This window comes from Schistocerca piceifrons, chromosome 1, assembly GCF_021461385.2.
Source record: "Schistocerca piceifrons isolate TAMUIC-IGC-003096 chromosome 1, iqSchPice1.1, whole genome shotgun sequence".
Classification (NCBI taxonomy): Eukaryota; Metazoa; Arthropoda; class Insecta; order Orthoptera; family Acrididae; genus Schistocerca; species Schistocerca piceifrons.
This window is the reverse complement of record NC_060138.1, coordinates 454,463,638-454,480,820: the sequence shown is the minus strand read 5'-3', so window position 1 is coordinate 454,480,820 and position 17,183 is coordinate 454,463,638. Positions and strand designations below refer to the sequence as shown.

At 44.0% G+C, this 17,183-nt stretch overlaps 1 protein-coding gene across 3 annotated transcripts in view; it reads left to right on the top strand.

Moving 5' to 3' along the window:
* The window catches only part of LOC124792386, a 94,685-nt gene that overhangs the window by 22,866 nt on the left and 54,636 nt on the right, over positions 1–17,183 (top strand). For all 3 annotated transcript variants that reach the window (XM_047257939.1, XM_047257936.1, XM_047257937.1), the window contains exon 6: positions 17,056–17,164. In XM_047257939.1, coding sequence (XP_047113895.1) covers positions 17,056–17,164 — 109 coding nt within the window. The remainder of the gene's footprint in view (positions 1–17,055; positions 17,165–17,183) is intronic.

The window sequence follows — 17,183 nt, the reverse complement described above, 5'->3', positions numbered from 1 at the left end:
TCCCTATGACTGTGCATATGAGATCATTACAATCATATCTCCAAAATTTATTACACCCAAGAGTTTATATGAGTTTATTGATTCCAATTGTCACTCATTGGTGTAGTAGAGAAAGGCTGTTTAACTCAAACTCTCAGTTGGCAGGGATGTATAGTGAACAAGAATAATGTGGAATTGTATGGAATATAATGGTGGACAAATTATGTTCATGTGGTTGACTTTCGCTCCTTTCCTCTACCTTATTTCATGACTCAGTTGCCAGTTTCCTACCTCTTCATTTTACTTACCATTTTAGGAATTGGTCTCAGTCCCACTTGTCAGACTACTTTTTCAACAAATTGTGTTATTGGTGGAACAACTCCAATTTATGCTGCTTTTCTTCTTCTTCTTCTTCTTTAATCGGTGACACATGTTGAAGTGGTATTCCCTCAAATTTCTAGATTCAGGTCCGCAAACTTTGTAAGATACAGACATCACCCCACTCTTGCTAATTTAGCCAGAAGCTTGGGCTCAATTCAGCTGAGCATTTACAGATTTGAATGTTTTCTCACGGCAATGAACTAATGATCTGACAATTAACAGCATTTCATTTATTTTCTTGGGGGGGGGGGGGGGAGAAGCTAAATGGCCCCCAGGGGCTCAGCGCTCATTTGCTGAGTACGGGCTTGGCGACCCCGGGGTCCCGAGCTGGGGACTGGTCAGCGCCGCCAGTTTCCTGTCACCGTAACCCCCGGAGATGCTTCAGCGACCACCGTATGGCGCGGCGGTGGAATGTTGTGTGCTGCGGGGAATGGTAATCTTGGCTTGACCGCCTGGATTGCGAGGAAAGACAACCTCTATAAAAACCCCTCAATCTTCCGGTGTGCTCTGCGCCTATGAGATGCATGGCTGTTGGGGTGGAACAGTCGCAAGCGGGCAACCTCTGGGGCACCTGCCGCACCCCAGTTGTATAAGGCTTACTCAGGCACGCGGGGCTCTGTCTGAGCGGACCTTTAGTTCCCTAGCTGCTCGTGGGACCAAAATGGGCCCTTCGACCTCTACATTTCCCCCTACCAGTGGCTTGGGTGGGCCGCTGGTAGGAAAACACACCCCATCGAAGAAGCGACTTCGTGCTGCGAGTCCTCCAGCGCCTGGTGTTGATCGAGATTTATCAGACTGTCGTAACAGAGCACATGATGAGAATCAGAATGTGTTTTTGATTATTAAACGGAAGGAGGGTAGCTTTGAGAGGGTTTCTCCCTTTTACATCCACAAGGATCTTGAGGGAATTGCAGGAACACTGAAATCTGTGAAGCTACTGCGCAATGGGGCTCTCTTAGTTGAGACATCTAGTTCCCGTCAAGTCGCTTCTCTTCGGAAAGCAACCTGTCTCGTTGAGTACGCTATCGAGACCGAGCTCCACTCCACTCTGAACTACAGTAAGGGTGTTGTGACATGTAGGGACTTGGTGGATATCCCCACAGATGAGTTAAAATCTGAATGGGCTGATGAAGGTATTGTTGACGTGCAGCATATTATGAAATGAGTCGATGGGGACCTAGTCAAATCCGACTCGTTTATTCTCACGTTCAGTTGCCCACGACTCCCAGAACATGTTAAAGCGGGGTTCTTACGTTTGCCAGTAAGGCCATATTTCCCCAACCCAATGCGCTGCTTTAAATGTCAGCGCTTTGGGCATACTACGTTGGGGTGCAATGGGATAGCCACTTGTGGTAAATGTGGTCAGCCTGCCCATGAAGGAGCTGATTGTTCATCGCCTGTGAAGTGCGTGAATTGCTCTGGGAGTCACCCTGTCTGGAGCCGGGTCTGCCCCATCTATCTTGACGAACGGAAGATACAGGAGATTAAAACATCTAAGCGCATCCCCTATGGTGAGGCCAAGAAGCTCTTTAAGGCCATGCAACCTCCTGTGTGTACTACATCTTTCGCTTCCGCTCTGAAAAAACCGGTACAAATGGCCACTGTTGCTACGCAAACGGAGGTTGCTAGTGTTAGCACTAATACCTGCGTTTGCCAGTGCACTTGTGCTGCTGTGGTTGTTTTGCAACCTGCGGCTCTCCTCGCAACGTCGGACAAGGCTGTGGTTGCTGACATTGGGGTACTTCCTCCCTCTCCCCATATGGGGCCTTCTGCCCAGGCGAGTAATGCTCCAACTGTTGACAAGGCTCTGCATTCTAAGCCCCCCAAGACAAAGACGCCGAAGCTGAAGGTTTTGCCACCTGAGGAGACTAGTCAGGGTCGGTCTGATGACGAGGCCATCGTACTGTCTGACATCTCCCGTGGGTCGTCATCGGAGCTGATGGACATTGATGTCGACCGGTGGCGATCTTCTCGCCCCAGGAATAAATCTCCGGCCAGTACGGGCTCTCTTCCAAAACACAGAGGCAGGGTGAGAGTTCAGCCCCCCTGATCAATGGCTCCCATATTACAGTGGAACCTGAATGGGTTCAGGACGCATGTGGCCGAATTACAACTCCTTGTGCGAGAGTGCCCTTTGTGCTTATGTCTCCAAGAGACACATTTTCGGGCCACTGATGCTCCTTCTTTACGCGGCTATACCGTCTATCGGAAAGATGATCTGACGGGGGAAAGGGCAAAGGGTGGTGTTGCGGTTTTTGTCCGTGATATGCACCCCTCATCTGAGCTCCCTCTCGTAACAGACTTGCAAGCAGTTGCAGTTGACCTTCTTGTGGGTCGGAGGCTCACAGTCTGTTCACTTTACTTACCACCTCAGGATGCGATAGACTCTGAGGCTCTCGCAGACCTTAATAGCCAACTCCCCCACCCATTTCTTCTTCTGGGGGACTTCAATTCTCATAATGTCTTATGGGGCTCTTCGACTACTTGCCCCAGGGGTCGCATTCTGGAAAGCCTCATGATGTCTGAAGAACTGTGCATCCTCAACTCTGGTGCTCCCACTCATTTCTGTACTGCTTCTGGGTCATCATCAGCTATTGACCTTTCCTTTTGCTCTTCAGCACTCGCGGATTCTGCTGTGTGGGAGGTTGCTGCTGACCTCCATTCTAGTGACCACTTCCCCCTTTCGATGGTTGGTTGGTTTGGGGAAGGAGACCAGACAGCGTGGTCATCGGTCTCATCGGATTAAGGAAGGATGGGGAAGGAAGTCGGCCGTGCTCTTTCAGAGGAACCATCCCGGCATTTGCCTGGAGTGATTTAGGGAAATCACGGAAAACTTAAATCAGGATGGCCGGACGCGGGATTGAACCGTCGTCCTTCCGAATGCCCCCTTTGGATTCGCCTCCTGGATGAGGCTATGGCATTACCAGTGCCGCCCCGGTGGCACCTCTGCCGAGCTGACTGGACACTTTCCAGCCAACTGGCTGTTTAGGAACACCGTGCCAGCGTCCACGAATGGGTAGACCATGTTACAGCCGTTATCTCCCATGCTGCTGAATTGTCAATTCCACGGTCATCCGGTCATCCCAGGAGGCATCCTGCCCCTTGGTGGATAACTGAGTGCCGCTCAGCCATCCGAGCCCGCCGTGCAGCTCTGTGCCGCTTCAAGTGCCGTCCCTCAGCTGAAAATCTTGTGGCCTTTCGGGTAGCAAGGGCCAAAGCGCGGCGCGTGATTAAAGAGAGCAAACGATGGTCATGGCAATCGTTCTTGAACTCCATCTCCCGCTCCACTAATTCTACGAAATTATGGGAAGCCATCAGGAGGATTTCCGGGAAACGCAGCCAACTACCTGTCACAGCATTGCTGCATCAGGGAAGTCTTCTCACGGCATCGAGAGACATGCCCAGACACTGGCCATGCATTTTGCAGCATCTACCGCCACTATTAACTGTGATCCAGATTTCTGCCGCTACCGCACTGCCATCGAGAGGGGTCACTTGGACTTCAGGTCCCCAACTTCTGAGCCCTACAACTGCCCCTTCACAATGTGGGAACTGGATTCGGCGCTGTCTGTAGCTCATGATTCTGCGCCTGGTCATGATCACATCCGGTACAGCATGCTGCAGCACTTGTTACTGCCTTCCAAGGAAGTTCTCCTGAATTGTTTTAATATGATATGGTTATCCAGCATGTACCCTGATTCGTGACGGGAGGCGATTTTGGTTCCCCTCCTCAAACCGGGGAAGGACCGAACGCATCCCAGTAGTTATCGGAGTATTGCTTTGACGAGCTGTATCGGGAAGACGTTGGAACGCATGGTCAACCGTCGCCTGGTTTGGCTGCTCGAGACCAGGCAGCTCCTTAGCCCCTCTCAGTGTGGCTTTCGGAGATGTCGTTTAACTATAGACAACTTGACCCTGCTTGAGGCGGCCATCCAGCAGGCCTTCCTGCGTAACCAGCATTGTCTAGGTGTATTCTTTGACATTCATAAGGTGTATGACACTACTTGGCGCCGCCATATCCTCAATCAACTCCATGAGTGGGGCTTTCGTGGCCGTCTCCCCATCTTCATTCGGTCCTTTCTTTCCCACCGCCTCTTTCGATATAGGGTTGGTAATGTGCTATCTGATTTGTATGTGCAGGAGAATGGTGTTCCTCAGGGAAGCGTTTTAAGTGTCACCCTCTTTGCCGTCGCCATTAACAGTATCACGTCCACTATCCGGAGTCCTGCCCAATGCTCCTTGTTTGTGGACGATTTTGCTGTTTTCTGTTCTTCCTCCAGTCTTGTCACTGCTAGTCGGCAGTTGCAGCTTACGATACAGCGATTAGAAGCATGGACTGCGAAGACGGGTTTTACCTTTTCTGCAGACAAATGTGTGTGTGTTCATTTTAATCGTTCTCGACGTCCTTTTACCTCCCCTGAATTGTGTCTGAGGGACACCATTCTTCCTTTTAGCGATACTGTGCGGTTCCTGGGCCTCACTTTTGATTCCAAGTTGTCGTGGTTGCCTCACCTTAAAGACCTCAAGGTGCGGGCCCTGAAGGCACTGCAGATTTTGAAGTGTTTGAGCCATCGGTCCTGGGGAGCAGATCGGGCGCGTCTGCTGCAGTTTTATATGGCTTTCGTCCGATCGCGTCTTGACTATGGTTGCACCGTGTATGGGTCAACAAGGCCTTCGTATCTGAAGATTCTTGACGCAGTACACCATGAGGGTACCAGGCTGGCCACTGGTGCCTTCCGTACCAGTCCCATCCCCAGCCTGTGTGCTGAGGCAGAGGAACAGCCGCTCGCCATCCGGCGGAAACTCCTTATGGTGCGACGGGTGTGTCAATTCCTTGCCTGTCCTACCTCCCCTGCATACCCTACCGTTGCCCGACTGCCCATGGAATGTCTCTTTTTCCAGTCGTCCCAGGGCAATGAAACCATTTGGGATTCTTGCCAAGCATTTGCTTGAGTCCCTTGGTGTGGAGCGTGTGGCCCCCCGACGACAAGGTTTTACTCGCCTGCCTCCCTGGTTGCTCCAGAGGCCCAGCGTCCTTTTAGACTTGTCAGAGTACCGGAGGAGCTGCACTCCTGCATTTGTTTTTACTTCCTTATTTTATGATATTTTAAACCAGCATCCCAACCATGTACCAGTATTTACGGATGGCTCTAAACAGGGGGACTCTGTTGGTTGTGCTGTTGTTTTCCCTGATCGAGTTGTCAAGTTACGGCTTCCTGCAGCGTTTACCATCTTTGATGCCAAATTGTTTGCGATCTTGCGGGCTTTGGAGCAGATGAGGTGTGTTCCCAGTCTTAATTTCCTCATCTGTTCTGACTCCCTGAGTGCCCTTCAGACCATGCAACACTTGTACCCAACGGATACGGTCGTTCAGAACATCCATGATACCCTCCTCCACCTGCAACGGCAGGGGAAGGAGGTTTCCTTCTGCTGGGTGCCGGGGCATGTGGGTATTAGGGGAAACGAACTGGCGGATGTGGCTGCCAAAGATGCATGTTCCCTCCCTCACGTTGTTGAAAGTGCCGTCCCCCTCCATGCTGTTACCTCCCTCCTGTGTTTTCGCGTTATGCGTCAGTGGGATGAGGAGTGGCTGGCAGTCGGTGAAAATAAGCTGCGTCTGGTCAAGGCCACCACGCGGCCATGGCGTACGTCCTACCAGTCATGCAGGCGGGATGAGGTTCTCCTCACTCGCCTCCGCATCGGGCACAGTCCCTTAACGCATGGTTTTTTACTCTGGCGGGAGGACCCCCCAATCTGCAGTTCTTGTGGCGTCCAGATCACTGTCCGCCACATTTTACTTGACTGTCTTTTATTCTCTGACCAGAGAGCAGTGGTTTCTTTGCCACCGGATTTGCCCTCTATGTTACAAGATGACGCAACGACTGTCGTTAAGGTCTTATGGTTTTGTGTCCTGTCCAATTTGTTGCCTCGGATTTTAGGGAGAGGGTTTTAATGTGCTGCTGGGTGACTGGCTCACCCAGGTTTTAGGTAAGAGGTCAGCCAGTCACTATTCCCTCCTTGTTTCCCTTCGGTTTCTGTTCTCTTTTCCTTGTGTTTCCTTTCCTTTTTAGTGTGTTCCTTGTCCTCTTGTTTTGCCTCTGTATGTGAGGATTTGGAACTGCGTCATGTCTGTGTCTTTTAGCCGTTCTCCTTGTTCGCTGTTCGTCTTAGTCCCTTCACTGCATGTGTTCCTGTTTTTATGCGATTGGGCGCTGATGACCACGCTGTTTAGCGCCCGTAAACCTCAACCACACACACACACACACAGAAGCTAAATGCATTCAAGGCTGTGGACATTTACAGTGTTGTTCACTAATGTTCTGGATTAGAGTATTTAATAATATTTGATGCTACATCAAATGGTGCATTGTTGAACAGAATTCAGTTATCAACAACTTCATTTACATGCAAGAAATTGTCTTTTAAGCTATCCAAAAAAGGTGTGATGATAAATCTAATACAGCTGATTCTTAGGAAGCATAATAAAATAGCAGGCAAGTGAATGGGAACTGCTTAGTTTACTTGTTTGCTTGGCTGCACTCATAAGATCAGTGTATCACATTCCTACCTTGCAGGCTGGCCTGAGCAGCTATAGATGTCTTCCTTTAATCTGACCTGGCACAGATCCCAAACACTGGAGCAGCACTCCAGAATGGGTTGCCCTAGCTTCCTATATGTGGTCTTCTTTACAGATGAATCATGCTTCCCCAAAATTCGCTCAATAAATTGAAGTCGACAATCACCTTTTCCATCACAATCCTCACATGCATGTTCCATTTCATACATCCAGATATTTAAACAGCATGACTGTGTCAAGCAGGACACTATTAATGCTGTATCCGAACATTGCGGTTTTGTTTTTTTCTACTCATCTGCATTAACTTACATTTTTCTACATTTAGAGCAAGCTGCGATTCATCACACCAACTGCAAATTTTGTCTAAGTCATTTTATTATATCCTCCTGTTGTCACTCAACTTCGACATCTTCCCATACACCACAGCATCATCAGCAATCAGGAGCAGATTGCTGCCCATCCTGCCCATCACATCATTTATGTGTACAGAAAATAATAGTTGCCCTATCACACTTTCCTGGGGCACTCTTGATGAAACCCTTGTCTCTGATGTACACTAGGCTTCCAGGGCAGCATACTGGGTTCTATTTCATAAGAAGTCTTTGAGTCACTCACTCATCTGGGAACATATTCCATATGCTCGTACCTTCTTTAAGAGTGTGCAGTGGGGCACTGTGTCAAATGCTTTTCAGAAACCTAGGAATATGGAATTTGCCTGTTGCCCTTTATCCATAGTTTGCAGTATATTACATGAGAAAAGGGCAAGCTAGTTTTGCAAGAGCTATTCTCAGGGTGTATACGACCCGGGACAACCGGGAGATCCGGGAAAAACCCGGGAATTTTTTCATCCGGGAGAAAACCTGGAAAAACCCGGGAATTTTTTAGAATTCTGTAAATTTTTCATTGTTTTAGTTTTCAGTTAAATTTTTGTGATTTTGAGAGGTAAGAACCAATACTCCAACAAAGGATATTACTGTATCCCGCATCTGCAGAATAATACTGCAGCAACAAAACATGAACGAGAGAGAGAAAAAAAAAAAAAAAATAAAAATAAAACTTAAGTCGCAAAGGAAATGCCCCATATACTAAAAAAAACTCAAAGGCTGTAGGAAGACTATGCAATGCTTCCTAACAACAAATTGCCTCCAATGAGCGTGACGTGACAGCTCTTTACATTAGATTCTTTTGAGCAGTTGCGGGCGGGCTCTTGTGCTTGTGCAGTTGAGTCGCGTATGAGTAGTACCTTCTCCCGCTTCTGGCTACAGACGTGTTGCTGGGCGCCTCTATCTAGTATTGCCGCGGATCGGAAATATCGTAGATCTGGGGCTGATGCACAGAGCAGTCTGAGTTGTACTGGGGAGATAGGTAGTCTCCATGTGACCTGTGTTTACGTGTAGTGATTTTGCTGTTTCCTCTTCATTTATTGCTCTCACGTTAAATGAAAAGAAAACGGATTTCTGTGGCCCGGAGCTATCAAATGAATTAAAATACGTTCGCATAATTATGCCCTAAATCGCTCCAGGCAAATGCCAGCATGGTTCTTTTAAAAGGGCATGGCTGACTTCCTTCCCCGTCCTTCCCTAACCGATGGCCTCGCTGTTTGGTCTCTTCCCTCCAACACTCCAACTCCGCATAATTACAGAAGGCTAAAATATGTTATTAGTTTCAAGTTTTATTTTAACCTTTCTGACAGTCAAGTGTTAATCGCCTTGCAAAACAATGAAGTTGTTTTTGTCAGTTTGCTAAAGAGATTTGGCTTTTATTAATCTCTTCCGCTGAGCAGTCAATTTATTTGAAACAAAGTGTTTAATTTCACACTGTTGGCTAGTTTCAAATGTTCGCTGCATTTCAAGTGCACATTTTCCATCTTCTACCTCTTATGGCATTATGCCATAATAAAGAACCAAACATGAGATAATTCAAGAAAATTTACATCCGAATCTGGACATACGAATGTGCACTTTAAGCCGAATCATACATTTCAGAATGGTTCACGAAATTCAGATGCTCTTGAAGTATCCTCTGATGTCTTTTTTTCTTTTATGACATAATGCAAGATCTTTTAATTTTTTACGCGTACGAACATACGGGCTTCCTGTGTCATCGTAGCCGCGCAAGCATAGTGACGCCTGTTATCTGGGCGGTCTCTGGCAATACTGAAACGAACCAATTTCTAACAGGTCGCGGGAAAATATTGTGAATAGTAGTTTGAAAAGCGTTACTTTCAAAGTAAATTTCCTTTTACGCAAGATGAACTATGTGCAAAAATGTAAGATAAATTTCTTAAACCACAGAGCGTTTGACTCTCATTTAAAAATCAACTCTAAAAGGATGACCACCTAGAAGAATTTCGCGCCCAGAAGATCAGATATTTACATCGTTATTAAAAATTTTACTGGCACACTTGAGTGATGAATCCTAAAGTGTAACACGCACAAGGAAGATTGACATTATATGTGGAAGCTTAGCTTCTCTTGCAGCTTATTAATCTTAGAGACCAATCTTATATGTGAAATTACAATGAAATGAACACCCTTAGCTGCTTACAGGCATTTACGTACGTCAACGGGGACAGATGAAAATGTGTGCCCCGACCGGGACTCGAACTCGGGATCTCCTGCTTACATGGCAGATGCTCTATCCATCTGAGCCACCAAGGACACAGAGGATAGTGCGACTGCAAGGATTGACCTCTGGCACGCCTCCTGCGAAACCCACATTCTCAACGTATTGTCCCGCACTACATTCGTAGTGCCCACGCCCATTATACTCATTACTCGTGGCGCGTTGCCGATTCCCGTAAGAGTTTGGGCACTATTTGTGCATTCGCACAGAAGAAGAAGAAGATGGTCAAGTGGCCGGTGAGCCTTAACTATATATATACTAAGATGGTATCTGTTCTTTTGGACATGTCGGTCGGGCATGTCCGAAAGAACAGATACCATCTTAGTATATTGTATGTGAAAGCTTTTCATTTCTTGTAGCAACACTATGTATATTAATTCAAACCAATAACTTTTCTTATTTGTGTGTTTCCGGTACTTAAGAGTGATCTTGCTATTGGATGACTACATCACGTCTCCTATGCTGTCATCAGCTGGCGAGATCACGTTACATGAGCTAAGACTGGCTTACAAAAGTGCATCGCAATCTCGATTCCAATGCTTCAGAAAGTAACATGCGGTGTTTGGTGGTATTCGAATTTATACATTTCCAGCACGAAAATATGCAGTGTACCTGTTGCTGCATATCAAACATCTTTCCAAAATGTGTTTTTTTTCCCTAAGTTTCGTTTTCTGAAGTGTCGGGAAATTCTATGTTGGTGTATAAAACCATAAACATTCCAAGGATTGATAAGTTTTACACTGCCGACGAAAAGTATACTGCTATTTAACATGGAAAAACTGTGTTTTCACCTGTGAGAAAGTGTATTTTCAACCGATAAATCCGGGAAATTTTTTTCCTTGTCCATGTATACGCCCTGTATTCTTTTCAAAAACAGGTTAATTCGTGGACATAAGCTTCTTGGCATCAAGGAAATTTATTGTATTTGAACCTAGAATATGTTCAAGAATTCTGCAGCAAACTGATGTTAAGGATATTGATCTGTAATTTTGTGGGTCTGTTATTTTACCCTTATTATATACAGGAGTCATCTATGTTGTTCTCCAGTCACTTGGAACTTTGCACTGGGTGAGAGAATAGTGACAAATGCAAGCTAAGTAAGGGGCCAGTGCCATAGAGTACTCTTTGTAAAACCAAATTGGGTTTCCCTGACGACTTATTTGTTTTTAACTCTTCAGCTTTTTCACAGTGCCAGGATGATTATTATTATGTTTTCCATACGGGACTGTGTGTGACTGTCAAACAACGGTATGGTGGTATGAATGTCCTGTGTGAATGATTTCTTAAACATGAAATTTAAAGATGGAATTTAAACATCTTTCATTTTGCTATTTTCAACTGTCACTCTAGACCATTCAACAAGTAACTGGATAGAAGCCTTAGATAAGCTCAGCGGTTTTATATAGGAATAGAGTTTTCTCATGTTCCTGGCCATATCTTTTGTTAAGATGTGATAGTGGTAGTTGTATGCTTAATGCACAGATATTTTCACAGATTCAGGAGTCTCTACTAACCTTTGTCTGTGAACGTTTGAGCATTCTCTTTTGAACTAACAGTGCATCAGCCTTGGTTTCTTCAATATTTTCCAAATTTTGTTGTTAAACCATTGGGAGCCTTTTCTATCCTTAATCCACTTGATAAGCACATAGTTCTCCAGACCACGATTTATGATCTGTTTAAACTTTGCCCATAATTCCTCTACATCTGTCTCATTGTAACTAAGTGATGTCAGTTCATTGTCTAAATGAGATGTCAACAGCTGCTTACCTGCTCTTTCTAGCAGAAGCATTCTCCTAGGTTTATTGGCTTATTTATTAACTTTTGTAACCAAAGTCTCTATGATATCACAATCCCTAATCCCTGTCTGTGTAGTGATGTCATTGATAAGGTCCGTCCTGTTTGTAGCTACAAGGTCTAAGGTATTTCTGTTGCTTGTAGGCTGCCAGACTAGCTGCTCAAGAAAGTTGATGAAAACTGTGTTCAAAACTCCTTTGCAAGCCAGCCTCTCAACCCCCCCCCCCCCCTCCTCCCCTCCCCCACACCTGCAGTAGGTTATAGTCACCTCGATGGGTTAAAGTCACCTACAACTGGTATTGCATTATCTGAGTTTTTACATGCTGCAGACCATAGACATTCTTTGAATGACTCTAGAACTGTCACAGTAGAATTGAGTGGTTGGTAAAATACATCCAACAAATAACTCGGTTTCACCTAGACCTGTCATATGTGACCAGATAACTTCACACTGTCACACTCAACTTGGCCTCAGTAGAGACAATATTTTTGTGAACTGCAATGAACACTTCCTCTGCTATGGTGTCTATTCTGTCTTTGTGACTGATAGTGGTCATATATATGTGAGGTGTCCTTGCTTGTGTGAATGCATGTTTTTATTTCCTGATGAAGGCTTAATGTGCAACAGTGTTTTCGCTGTGCCTGTTTGCAGTGCAACGTGTGAGTAGCAATCTATTTTTCCGTAATTGTTGAGTTTCCTACCCTGGATATTTCAGTTTAAGATTTTTTGTTGTTGCCATTATATTTAAAAAGTTTTGCTACCTCTCTTTTTGAGCACTATGTTAACTGTGCTCCCCTGGAGATATCGGGCATAATAGTGGTGCTGAAAAGTTTAGTAGAACACATTTATAGTTTTCAAAGTTGAGACTGAATTTAAGGCTGTGTCAAGGTCGCTGTACAGTAATCTCAGAAACTTCATTTTTACCTGTGTTGCAACAACACACATTTAGGAACCAAATGCTGCAAAAGGCAATGACGTACCAGTCAGAAATAATCTTGTTTATCCAGTCTGTGCCAATATGTCTATACTACACTTGCTAAACAGTTGGTAGTGTTAATTCCTCTCCTTGAAAACCTTAAATCTATTCTCTATATTCTCTAAAAATACCTGCACTTTTGATTTGAGCTTTAGGTTACTACCTTTGCAGTGATACGTACATTGTCCGATTGTAATTTTCAGCTGTGGTAGTACTTGTCATGAATTCCAATGAATTTTGGTTTATTTTTTGGTTCATTATGCTGTATTTACTTTACTATATATTTCTTTACTTATTCTGTACTCTACCTCATCTTGTATGGTTGTGTTGCTAAATATTCATTTTTAATAGCTGCTTTAGTGCACATGGCCAATTTCCTTCCCTGGTTCAAGTTTACGCTCCATCTTTAATGACCGTGATTGCGATGGGACATTGAATGAAAATATTTTTGCTGTCATTTCACTTCTAATGACTTCATTGTCTACAGGACATTAAACTCTAACCTTCCATCCTCCTCATGGAGCCTTGAAGACAGATTTTTATCCCTAAAGGGTTAAGTTACCATAAACAAGTAGTCACAGATGCCCATGCAGAGTACAGTGATCAGCCAGAATATTATAACCACCTACATAATAGCTGGTATGTCCCTCTTTGGCACAGATAACAGCAGTGACAGGTCAGGGCATGGAAGCAATGAGGCCTTGGTAGTTTGCTGGAGGGAGTTGGCACCATACCTGCACACCAGTCACCTAATTCCTGTTAACTCAAGGAGGGGATTTATGTGCTCTAGTGCCGTGTTCAGTGGCTGCCCTGATATATTTGATTGGGTTCAGATCTGGCAAGTTGGGGGGCCAGCACGTCAGTTGGAACTCCTCAAACCACTACATTACCTTTCTGGCCTTGTGACATGGCGCATTATCTTGTTGAAAAATGCCACTGCCATTGGGAAAGGGGTGTAGGTGGTCTGCAACTAGTATGCAATACCCCTTGGCCATCATGAAGCCTTGTGCAGGCTCCTCTGGGCTCGTGGATAGCCACATGAATGTCTCCAAGACCATAATGGAGCCACCGCCTGCTTGTCTCTGTCCCACAGTACTGGTGTCAGGTAGCTGTACCCCTGGAAGACAATTGATTTGTGCCCTTCCATTGACATGATGATGAAGGTATTAGGATTCATCAGACCATGCAACGCTCTGCCTCTGCGCCAACGTACGGTGCCGATGGTCATGTGCCCATTTTAGCCGTAAATGCTGATGTCATGGTGTTAACATTGGCACATGTATGGGTCGTTGGCTGAGAGGCCCATCGTTAGGAGTGTTCAGTGCATTGTTTGCTCGGACACACTTGTATTCTGTCCAGCATTAAAGTCTGATGTTAGTTCTGCCACAGTTTGCTACCTGTCCTCTTTTACTGGTCTGCCCATTCTGCAATGTCCAACATCAGTAATGAGGGGTGGCTGCTGAATCCCATAGTGTCTGGACATGGTTTCACCATGATTTCATCACGTGTTGAAGACACTCGCCACAACACTTCTCAAACACCCAACAGTTTCCGAAGTGCTCGTGCCGAGCCTCCAGGCTATCACAATCTGTCCTCAGTCAAACTCAGACTGGCGCCTTTCCCATTCTACACACGGACAGTGTGCTCACTGATACTACATGCACTGTGTGTGTGTGTGTGTGTGTGTGTGTGTGTGTGTGTGTGTGCGCGCGCGCGCGCGCGCGACCAACAGTCATTCTTTGCCAGGTGATGCTGATCCGTGTATATCCACTGTGTCTATGCCAACAGGATTCATTTAAATTATCAGAATTTGGTTTTGCATTTGACATTTCTGCAACATCTTTTTATAGTTTATATTAACTCTTAATCCTTGTCTCAGCCATTCTTTTGATATTCATTGCACAATAATTCTTTGGTTTTTACAGATGTTGGATGGGTAATTTAAGAGGTGGCCGAATGCCCTTCCAGTTGCCACCCTTTGGGACAGAATGTGTGTACCCTAACTGTCTGCGTGTAATATCACTCATGTGAAAGTGAGCAAAAAAGTTTGTGAGTCAAATAACTGAGATGATACTTAGGCATCAGCCTGGCATTTCTGTAGTGGGCTGTAGGATACCGCCTAAAACACGTGTTCAGGCTGACTGCCCGGGCAGATTCAATTTTGGGCCAGTGCTCCTACCCATCCTGGAAGCAGCACTTTGACATGTATGCCAATCTGGGCTGATTTCTTTGCATTCTGGAACATTATTCATATTTTTGTCTCTCTGTTTATGGTTCGCAGTTTTTGTTTGCATGTGATTTTCCACCACTCTTTAGCAGGTGACATTACAATGATTTAAGTACTCTGCCACATCCAGCCATCTTTACACATCTTCACTTACTTACTAAGTAGGGTGAAGTGTTATAAATGAAATGAGTTCACTGTGACCTCTCGAGGCCAGTTCCAGAAGTAATTTAAAGGTTGTTGGAAATCAACTTGGGACTGAGTGTAGAGATTTTTTTTGTACAGCCAATTTCAATATTATATTAGATAAAATATGCATACCATTTTGCAAGCACAACTATGAAATCCATTATTTTGTCTCCTAAGTCCCATAAATTTTCTACAGCACAGAAAGCCATTATTATTTGTGGATATTTCTTTTCCTTGTTCTTCAGCCAGTTTTCAGCTCTGTGCATGTGTCAACAGGTTATTTAATCATTTGGTAACACAGCAGGGACAATGTGTTTATGTTATTTTTGTATGTGAAGTAACTGGTCTACGCATATGTTTTTTTTTTTGTATGTGAAGTAACTTGTGTACACATTTCTGGTAATTTTATCTCTATTCATTTTTTACGTCATTATTTGGCTGTGGGCAAGAAAAGTGTGTGTTTAATGTTAAACCTGCAACAAAAATACAAATTTAAGAAATCGCTTAGTGACAGTAACAATGGACATGTTTATTGCACGCTTTTTACTGAATAATTGTCTTTTGCACATGTAAGAAAGGGTGATATTAAAGACCATGTAGAACCAGCTAAACAGAGGAGTACTATTAATACTACTGCTTTACTAAACATAAGAGATTTTTTAAAGCCAAAGATGGGAATAACAGTGCTCTGGAAGGTGCTGCTAAGGATGCTATATTTTCACACCATACTGTTAGACACAAGAATAGAAGCTTTCGAAATGTGGTGGTATGGAAGAATGCTGAAGATTAGATGGGTAGATCACATAACTAATGAGGAGGTATTGAATAGAATTGGAGAGAAGAGAAATTTGTGGCACAACTTGACTAGAAGAAGGGATCGGTTGGTAGGACATGTTCTGAGGCATCAAGGGATCACCAATTTAGTATTGGAGGGCAGCGTGGAGGTTAAAAATTGTAGAGTGAGACCAAGAGATGAATACACTAAACAGATTCAGAAGGATGTAGGGTGCAGTAGGTACTGAGAGATGAAGCAGCTTGTACAGGATAGATTAGCATGGAGAGCTGTATCAAACCAGTCTCTGGACTAAAGACCACAACAACAACAATAACAACTGTTAGACACGATCTCAGTTTCAAGACATGAGACTGCACATCTGAAATGGTTAGAAATAATGTGATCCAAAATCTCCCAGAACTAATACCGAGTCAGTTAATGTTAACATTATTTCGCCATGTATGTTTAATAATGTATTGCGTTGTTTGGAAAACATTAATTACATTACAATAAAGATGGAGTGCTCAAACATAAGTAAGTATTACTTGTTCCAATTGTTGTAAGATATTTCAATCTGGGGCAGGGGAATTTAATTTAAATTTTTAAATTTTGATGATGTGCCAGATAAAACTGCACAAATTTTGTCACAGTATCTTTTGAAGTGTGAAAAAATGCAAACATGAAGAAAAAGTTGGTTCGCTGTACTGCTAATAACAGTAACAAGTTTAGTAGTGTGAAGTCAGGACCAGTAAAAAATACAACTGAATAAATAAAGTTTAGTGTTTCAGTAAATTGTTAAGATTTCCAAGTAATTTAAAAATTATGTCCTGGGTTGGCCTAAGTATGGTGTAGTTACTATTGAAATTGTTTGATGGCTGTGCTACAACTACATTTAAAAGCTGATCTGAAAATTTTTGAACTATGTGGAAAATTCAACCGAAGAAAAACAGTAGTTGCATAAAAAAGGGTAATTAATAAAACTTTGACTCAGCTGATGTACACCAAATGCAGCCTAAATGGAACTGCGGCAAAGAGGGTGTGGGGGGGTCACAACTGCCACACGCCACATAAAGACAACCTGCTCAGGTGTCTATAAATGAGGTATCACTTGTTACGTCATCATCAGTGTTTGTGTTACATACAAGCTGGCAACAATTGTTCCATTCACATATCTTCTGGATAGCTTGATTGTTGGTGACTTGACATCCTTGGAAGTTTTGACATCTAACAGATGATAAGTGTGTACTTTATTCATTTTAGCAATTGGAACAAGAAAGGCATGGTGCTGTCTGTTGTTAGATACCTGACGCAGCTATTTAATGTTGGCCAGCAATGTAAAGGCAATAAGTACCTGACTGCTTTAGATGTGATTTAAAAATTGTATCTTTATATTTCTTTAGACTTAGGAAAGCTTAGGAATTTCCACAAAAGAAGTTTAGTTGAAAATTGTTGCTTACATTAATTTCTATTTCTTTATGAGGTACACAATAAGAATTGAGTAAATTGTACCTCACACTGTTTGAAATCTTTGTAGCTCGTGCTTCAGCCATTCATTCGCTACAACATCCAGGACCAAGCTACAATAATGTTTGCTGATATCAATGCCACATATCACAAATGCAGTGAAATTGGTGATATTACTGGTAAGTACAATACACAAAT